Source organism: Corvus brachyrhynchos, unplaced genomic scaffold (genome assembly GCF_000691975.1).
Source record: "Corvus brachyrhynchos isolate BGI_N302 unplaced genomic scaffold, ASM69197v1 scaffold56, whole genome shotgun sequence".
NCBI lineage: Eukaryota > Metazoa > Chordata > Aves > Passeriformes > Corvidae > Corvus > Corvus brachyrhynchos.
The window spans coordinates 4,587,268-4,596,145 of NW_008238664.1; the positions used below are offsets into that span (position 1 = coordinate 4,587,268).

The following is an 8,878-nucleotide window of genomic DNA, read 5'->3' on the forward strand; positions in this document are numbered from 1 at the left end:
TGCTCTGTGAGGTTCTCCCAGCCGTGGCAGCTGTGGTGCTGGCACCATAGCCACTAGCACTGTACTCTGCAGTGCCATAGCCACTCGTGCCATAGGCAGCTGCTCCATAGCTCCCCTGAGTGTAACCATCCTGGCTCTGTGCTGCCCCAAAAGCAGAATTTGGGCTCCCGTAGGCACTGCCATAGGTCTTGTTGGCTCCGTTGGCATAACTTTCACCACGCTCACGGTCTCTGAAGCCACCTGAGTCTCTCCGGCCCTCTTTCACTCCCCGGAGCCTCCTGTCACACTCTTCCTGGTACATCAGGTTAGGGTTGTTTACTGAACTGCTCGTTCGGTAACGAGAACGACCTCCTGGCGATGGATACATTAAGATTTAGTACCATAAACAAGTCTTAAACAATGATGTCTGGTACACTTATGCCACCCTTTTTCCCCCTTCTACATCCCCAATTTTGCTCCCAAGGAGCACCTTCTTCTGACTGACTGTAACTTCTCTGCACAGCTGTGCATACACCTCTTCATCTTGTTCAAGGTGTAAACATGAAGTTCAACAAGGGTTCTTTATGTATGTGCTTGGAGACAAAGAAACGGGAGAAATTCAGGACTAATCTGGAAATATAAGGAAACTTCTTATTCCTTCAGGGATGGGAAGAAAAAGTGTGTCAGTTCCCGAAAGCCAGTGCGTCCCTTTACCAATTTCAATTTTGCACATGCTTGCACGTGCACCTTTGTTGCCTGTCCTTAGCAGGAGCTGTGAGGAAATAATTACTTCATGCAAAATCAGCTCCCTGAGGACCTTATAAGGAGAAAAAAAATTCTACAGCTAAGGTGAAACAGGGGACTGCCTCTCTCTTGGGACAGAAGTACTATGTCTACATCAACTGTTGGGACCTCAAGTACAGAACAGCATTATTACTCATCTGTCATCTTAGACCCGCACTTACTACTTGTCTACCCTCTTTTAATCTTCCCTCCCTCAAAGTGGGGAACATATTCCCTCTGTAGCCCTTCTCCCTTGTGCTTTTACCTCCACCACCACCTCCTCCTCCTCTGTGGTCCACAAGCTGCATCAGCTTTGGATTGATGGCTTGATTGGCTTCTTCCAAGACTTTGATAAGCTCCCTGGCTTGTTTCAGGTTTCCTGGTGTGAAGAAGGTGTAGGCAGTACCTTTGTTGGTACTACGTGCGGTACGGCCAATACGATGCACGTAATCTTCGGAGCTGTTCGGATAGTCGTAGTTTATCACAAATTTAACATCTTCCACGTCTTGTGAAGTGCCCAGGAGCGAAGCACAGTGAAGGGGTGGGGTTGAGGAAAGGGGAGAAGAAGAGAGGACGTGCCAACGAAAGGTGGGGAGCACGAATGCAGTGACAGTAATAAGAAAAAAAAATACCAAGTTAGTAATTGCATGGAATAAATACAAGACAGACTCATCCCAAAAGAGTAGAAGACTGAAATTTAAGATCATCAGGAACAAAGGTCAGTGTCCTGAAAAAGAACGGCAATTTCAAAGCAGCTTTGCCCTGCACTCAAAGTCATCCTCCCCGGAATGCATGTCTCTGTCTTCCTGTGTCAAAGACACCGATGTTTGTGAATAAGCTAATTGAATTTCATAGCTGTTTTTTTTTTTAACGCAATCTGTAAAGTGAAAATGTCACCATCAGACAGAGCAAACTGGGGCGGAGGAAGGGCAGAACTGCCATGGTAAAGCTTTTACTCTGTTGGGAGAAGTCTAACAAAAAAATAACAGTAACGAGATCACTTACCTTCCACTTGGTAACATGAAATAAAAAGCAATCTTAAAAATATTTACTTTTACAGTACTAATAAAATACAGTGAACTAATTTCCCTAGCCTAACACTTTAGGCATTTTAATACATTAGTTTTATTCAGCCAACTCATTAAAAATTATTCAGACCTGAAGTATCTTAACTCAGCTTTGTAGTTGTCACTAGAATGCATTGCACTAACATTTCTGTGCTGCTCTGTCCAGTTCTGGCAAGTTTGCGTGATTTGGACAATCCTGAATTCCATAAGCAATTCCCTACTTCCAGTGTCAAATGGAAGCAGGAAATAAAATTATCAAAATGGCGTTGTATGCAAAACAGTTTTAAAACTTAGGAAATCCAAATTGTGTTTTAAGACAAGACAGACTTTGTAAACTTATGGGACAGAACCTCAGTAAATATTAGTGCAACGCTTCAGTGAAAGCACCTTAAGTACCAAAAGCACCTACTTGCTATAGTATACAGTATTTTCAAATGCACCGTTCTACAGTAAGTGCCCTAACAGCTCAGAAAAAAAAATAATTTAAAATCTGCATTTTAACGAGAATATTCTGAAAATATCCAAGATAAAACACAGATTTTTGTGATTTCCTTTCCTCTTTTTTTTGTTTTGTCTTAAAGAGAGAAACATTCTCTGTTTGTTACCAGACCGATGCACACTCCCTCCTCCTGTGGGAAACCGCTGCAGCCGATCCCGTCTCTTTGCCTTTTATTTTTGGCGGCCTCCTTTCGAAAACTCCGCCCTCTGACACGGGACCACTGGAGCGCGGGGAGCATGCATCAAGGGTCCGTGGCAGCGAGAAGTCCCCACACACGCTCGCTCTGTGAACTGGCTTAGACGCTTCTCTGTAGCCCCATTTGGTTGTGAAGCGCCGGAGAACCTGGGCTCAGGTAAAAGTTTCAGGTCCTCCAACGCTTTTTGTCCCCCATTTGGGGCTCTTAGGGGCAATTGTCAAAAAAATGAAGATACAAAAATTACATCCAAAGGGTCAGACTGCATCTATTGCCCAGACTGCATCAATTTCAAAGGGATTGCAGGAAAAATAAAAACATGAGGGTTGTTGTGACAAGAGGGGGACTTTATGTCTGTTTCTTATTACAGCAAAGGAGGGGCTCCTCAGTCTTTGCTGACTCCAAAGTCCTGAATCACACCAAAAAAAGGGAGTGAGAAGGCAGGTTTCACAGGGGGCTGCGCGAGTCTCCAGCTAGGGTCCTTGATGCAACAGTTTTTTTAAAAAGGGAAAGTGAAGTATAGAGAGGAGTACGTGTGACAGATTGCATCTTCACAGCCGGGGTGTAGCTAGACTGACAAGCTCCAGGCTACATGGTCCTCAGCCAGTCCCGTTTGGCACATCCAGTAGCAAGTGACTTGAATTATCAGAGAGGATACAAGGATGTGCTTTCCTGTCAGAAAGCACAAGGAATTGTAGCTACCAATGCAGACAGAACTGCCTTGACTGGGGAGGAGCAGAAAGAATGGGAAGGCAGGAAGAGGAAGATGCAAGGGTGTTTTCCAGACTGGAAAGTGGTCCTGGTAGAGCACGCAGCTCGCTGAAGACCAGAGCGTGGTACAAGACTCGGCTTCTCCAGTCTAGCATGCTCCAAAGTGTTTGCGCACACTCGCAATCCTCCTGCACTTTTAGAAGATAATGTAGCAGGATCAAGAATTGAGACTGTAAATCATTTTTAACAGCTACCTGGGAAACAATCCCTTTGTCAGACCATCAGAACACCATATGGCACAGACAGTCTCCAATTATTAAACGGGACAGATATAATAAACTAGCAAACATGCTAGTCTAGAGAGCTGTTTAGACCATCATTGTAGATGTGCCCCCACCCCTGCACTGAGAATGATCTGCAGCTGATACCAAAGCTTCTGTTAAAGAAAACAAAACAAAACAAATTCAATGTTTTTAGTTTAATAGACTGAACAAAAAAATAAATTTAAAAAAAAAAAAAAAAAAATCAGTGCAAGGGTTTTGCCAGGTCTGTAAATTTGAACAAGACCATCTGAGCTGACTCTTAAGAGTTCTTGCAAGTAATTACAAGGTAAAAATGAGAATACTTCAGAGAGAGGACCTCACTCCAGGGAATTATCACAAAGAAGTCATTACGGGACTCAGAACTTACCTGAAGAAGCTTTTTTGAAACCAATGTTCCATTAGGAAGAGGGAAAGCCCTGGTGACTCAGCCAAAAGGCGCGCGCCCCTGTTTTATGTTATTTAGGTAGAAGCCTTCACTTTCCAGGATCTTGGAGGAAGTCGTCCAGAAGTTTGCCAGTTAAGTGACTTATTTTAAGCAGCAAACTCAGGGCCCCAAAACAAGCAGAGATGTTGTTCAGTAACAAGAAACAGACTCTGATACCTTTCCCCCTTAGCTTGGGTGAAGTGGACGATGGGAAGCGGGGAGACTGTTTTCTGAAGTGTTATCCAATTGAGTCGTTTTGGGGGAGGGTGTTGGTTTTGTTGGTTTTTTGGTTTTTTTTTTGAGGGGGGTGAGGCTGTTTTAAATGTCTAGGCAAGATGCACAAAGAAGCTACCAGCACATAGCAAGCCTGTTTAAAAAATGCTGCTAGAGAAAGCAGCTCTCTTTCATACAAACTAGTTTCAGGCCTCAGTCCCTTCTCCCAACAGGCCCAAGTTCTAACTGCACAGGTCCAGACATGACCCTAGAGGGCAGAGACTGAAGTCCATATAATCACTTCCTGAGGAAGTGCTGGACATTTTTTGAGGGGGGAGGGGAAGGAGGGGTGAAGGTTGTGTGAACAAAGGCTGCCAAGCCTATTAATGGTCTGCCTGTATTAAAGTGACCATATGATGCACAGCACAGCCACCCTTTTGGCATACAAAGAGAGCTCAGGTAACTGAGGCTTTCAACCAACTAGATTCTCTGAGTTAAATCTCAACTGATTTGCAGTAATTTTGTCTACAATTTACTAAAATGAGACACTGACTCCCAAGTAGTTTATCGTCTACCAAACTCAGGGTGGGCAGAGTATTCAATGTCTGTTATTAAACTCAGAGCACTTCAGCAGCCATCCTCCTCCTCTAGGGTGGGCAGATGCATACGGACTGTGCTCAGCACACGGTGTTTCACAACACAAATATGCTTATTATAAAAGGGGGCACAACTGTTGCATCCAGACAGATCATTTTCATACCACCAGAACAGAGCTGTGCGATTTTGATTCAATTACACATCTGGGTAACAAGATGTTAAAGGCCATATATCATCTCAGTGGTCCTGCCTAGAAGGAACACAGAGGAGGGAAGGTTACATGTCAAGAGCAAAGATCTGGAGCAGTGCTTTCTCAGATGTGAATACATCTGCAGGGTAAACATGCGTGTACACTGGGGTTGGTATGTACAAATCTGTGGTGTGTCATATGGGGAGAATATTCGCTATTTGCTGTTGAAATGCTCTCCCACAACTTCCTACTTGAACTTTATCTGACACGCTCTGAACTGAGAGCAATCCATCCCTACCATCCAGCAACAAAAGCTGGATTTGGGGAAGAAGTGAGTGTGGTGGAAGGGTTGGGTTGCATAATTGGACGTCTCTTCTCCCTCTTGGCGATCGATTGGTCATGCCTAGGCCTTGCTGCAGACCAAAGCCTGTTCATTAGGAGCAGGAAGAGACTTTGAATATGAAAGAAAAAAAAAAGATTAATGTTAAAAAACGTATTTCACATGTGGGGGAAAATCACGCTTTGAATTTTTTTTTAAAGAAACATTTTTCAGTCCAAAGAAGAAAAATATGCAGCAGTAGGCAAGAGTGGTCTATGTGTACAAACCTAGCCCACGAGATGCAACGTCGGTAGCAATGAGGATAGGAGCCTTTCCAGAACGAAACTCTGTAAAACAAAGCATGCTATGAAGTAAGATTTTTCAAAAAGATAGTTACCTGAACTTGATTTACACTAAATGCTCATTTTCCAGAAGCTACATAAGGTGGGTCAAGTCCAGAAACCCCCACAAGTCAGGATATAACGCCTCAACGATTTTTCAAAATCCATCTGCGTTAAGCAATTTTCCAACTTTATCAAAACAAACCAAAAAAAGGCACAAATACTGAAATTAAGAGTACAAAGACAAGAGAAGTCCTTTTAAATGTGTCTATTTGGTCTAGAGATAAAAAAACCAAAAGAAGACCAGAGAAAAACACATCTAGGTAAATTAGGTAGAGCAGCCTAAGTTATTCTCCCGTCAGTGACGGACTCACCATTAAGCACCCAATCTCTTTCTGGCTGACTCTTGTCTCCATGGATACACATAGCTGGCCAACTGCCAAACAGAGACATACATTAGTATAGATAGAAAGTACATACATTGAAGCAAACAGGAAGCTTTATTGGCATTTTGTTTAGAAGGGAAAAACCGTAAGATTTGAGAAATATTTTATTCTCTGGCCTCTGTCTACCCAGCATGTGTACTGTAAACCCGCCACCTACATAAACAGCCGTTTAAGCCAAAAGACATTTGCTATATTGATACAGTCCCCATCAGCATATCAGGATTCTGATACACTAAAAAAGCTGCACTGCTTATGAAAACTCTCTCTTGCACTAATGCTTTGATGGAATGGAATCTTCTGGCAAACAATGACTGAATTCAGCCAAGAAAATAATGGATAAGTTGTTCCCAACAATAGCATTAAGGTGGTTTAAACCTTACTGCTTTTGATTACAATTTTTGTTTCCCACTCGAAAGAAGTGGAGGAAGGGGAGAAGCTAATCACCCATCTCTGCGCATCCTTCGAGTGAGATCATCACATCTCCTCTTTGTCTCCACAAAGATGATAGTCTTGTTTTCCTTCTCTGCCATGATTTCTTCCATCAGTTGGATCAGTCTAAAACAGACATGAGAGCCAAGATGTATAGCCACACATATCAGAATAAAGGATCTCTCTCTCAAAGGACATTGAGGACACACACAACACACAACCATGTAAGTTACTCAGTACCACAGAAATTTCTGCTGGTTGTGCAAAGGTATGGTCAAAATATACACAAGAGACTAGTTAATTACAGGACTGACTTACTTCGTAACACTCAAAGGTTAACTAGTACTACAAGTAACTTCACTATTTGGAATTCCTAGAAGGCTCACAAAGCATCATACACTTTAAAGTACAACCAAAGAAAGTGAAATGCTGGGAACATCAGCTTACTTATGGTCTTTCTCGCTTTCCATGCACACATCCACTATCTGCAGGATATTGTGGTTGGCACTGAGCTCCAAGTTTCCCACATTGATCTGAACATAGTCCTGCAGGAAGTCCTCGGCAAGCTGGCGCACTTCTTTTGGCCAGGTGGCACTCCACATCAGAGTCTGGCGGTCAGGCTAAGGAAAAGGGAAAACAGATTTGTTTACGATACTACATTTCAAACAGGAAAACAAGGGAGGCTGTCCTTCCATAAGGGTCACGCACCCTTATCTGGTCAACAATTTTACGAATTTGTGGTTCAAATCCCATGTCCAACATTCTGTCAGCTTCATCCAGCACCAGGTATGTACAGCGACGAAGGTTGGTCTTTCCAGCCTCAAGGAAGTCAATCAAGCGACCTGGTGTAGCAATGCAGATCTCCACACCTTCAGAACAGAATGAGGAAAAAGAGTAAGGCTCTTCATTTGAATGTCAACTGGTATTTTTAGTCAGAATGAATCACCTCCCAGAGAAAAATTGTTTTAAAAAAAAAGCACCACCCTCACTCGTACCCAAGATTGAGTCATTTCAGTAGAAGCCCTAGTTCTGTTGATTATTTTTTCCATTCTGAAATTACTGTTACAGTGCCATTAGAATAATAAATGCAGTACAGAAACTAAAAGGTTACTGCCAGAAAAACACCAGTGAAGAGCATTCCAAAAACTAGAAGTGAAGCAAGCTTCTACTCAAGCCTGATCCACCTTCCTCCAGAACTATGCAGTCTAGAGAAGAGTCATTTTCAAACATGAAGTGCTCCTCTTTCTATATGGGTCAAATTACTTTCACTTTTTTTTTAATATATAAAGCCAAAGCACGGGCTTTAAAACTGAGCAATTATTCACCAATAGTGAGAGACAACCATCCCACCAACGTTTGTGGGGATAAGAAGAGCGTTCAAATATTCCTAACTAATACCGGGTTGGGCAACTTACACATTCCTTAAAAGGAGGATCTGGTTTCCACCAATTCCCAAATTTTACAGGTGACTATTTCAGGGTCACTGAAATGTCCACAGAAAGTAGGTTTAAGGAAGAGGAGGCATGAAAAGATTTTCTTCTTAAGCAGAATATCTGTTTTACTGCACTCCAGAAAGGTGTGCAAAACCCAGCAAGCTGATCCTCCCAAGGACTCTTCATGAAACCTTGGACTCTTCCACTGAAGATGCTATTTTTGAACTGGAATGCACTGTTTTCTCGAACAGCAATATCCCACAGACTTCCAGAATGCATGCCTTTATCCCACTACTGCAGTTTGCAATAAGGACCCTGCAAACTGCAGCGGTAAGCAAAATTTTCTGATGTCTTGAATAGATCTGTATGTATGTCTGCCTTGATAATAATTCTTGCACCTTTTCACATAATTCTATTACATTTTTTAATCTAGTGAAGATGAAAGCCATCAGCACATTCCTGCATTTGAAATTATAGGTCACTTAAGCACTACTATGTTACAGTAGCTGCTTACAGGGTACATAGTGCTTAGTGCTTAAAAACAGTTAAAAAAAAAAAACAACCAAAAAACCAAAACAAAAAACCTACAAAAAACTGCAACCAAACAAAAAACCACACACCCCTTCTGCTGTCCAAAGAAGTTTTTATAGATTCAGAAACAAAGTTTGATTATTTGAACAAATGTAGGCAGAAAAATTGAAATCTGCCTTAGAAAAAATCCTTCCTTAAACACGCTGCTGGTATTGCATTTCCTGAAAAGAACCTGTTCTCCTTCTGTGAAGTTTCCTTTTCCCCTTTCTACACCTCGATGATCTTAACTAGTGGAAAGTTCAAAGAGCAATCAGAAAGAAAATCTAATATCCAAGCCACTATACAACAAAAAAAAGAACTACCTCATGAACTGTCACTGCAAATGGAAAAAGAGACAGAC

The 8,878-nt window shown here is 42.2% G+C and overlaps 1 protein-coding gene and 1 long non-coding RNA gene across 2 annotated transcripts in view; both read right to left on the minus strand.

Moving 5' to 3' along the window:
- Positions 1-192: 192 nt before the first annotated feature.
- On the minus strand, positions 193-3,846 carry LOC108447545. The gene is made up of 2 exons (XR_001863157.1): positions 1,028-3,846; positions 193-351 (listed from the first exon to the last, which is right to left on the minus strand). It is a non-coding gene; the product is annotated as an uncharacterized LOC108447545 (long non-coding RNA).
- Positions 3,847-4,260: 414 nt separating this feature from the next.
- DDX17 (DEAD-box helicase 17) overlaps positions 4,261-8,878 on the minus strand; it is an 8,510-nt gene continuing 3,892 nt past the window's right edge. Inside the window, exons 6-11 of the mRNA XM_017737813.1 lie at positions 7,223-7,383; positions 6,962-7,134; positions 6,530-6,640; positions 6,014-6,075; positions 5,586-5,645; positions 4,261-5,430 (exon numbers count right to left, since the gene is read on the minus strand). Of these exons, the coding sequence (XP_017593302.1) occupies positions 5,414-5,430; positions 5,586-5,645; positions 6,014-6,075; positions 6,530-6,640; positions 6,962-7,134; positions 7,223-7,383 (584 nt within the window). The 3' untranslated portion in view covers positions 4,261-5,413. The remainder of the gene's footprint in view (positions 5,431-5,585; positions 5,646-6,013; positions 6,076-6,529; positions 6,641-6,961; positions 7,135-7,222; positions 7,384-8,878) is intronic.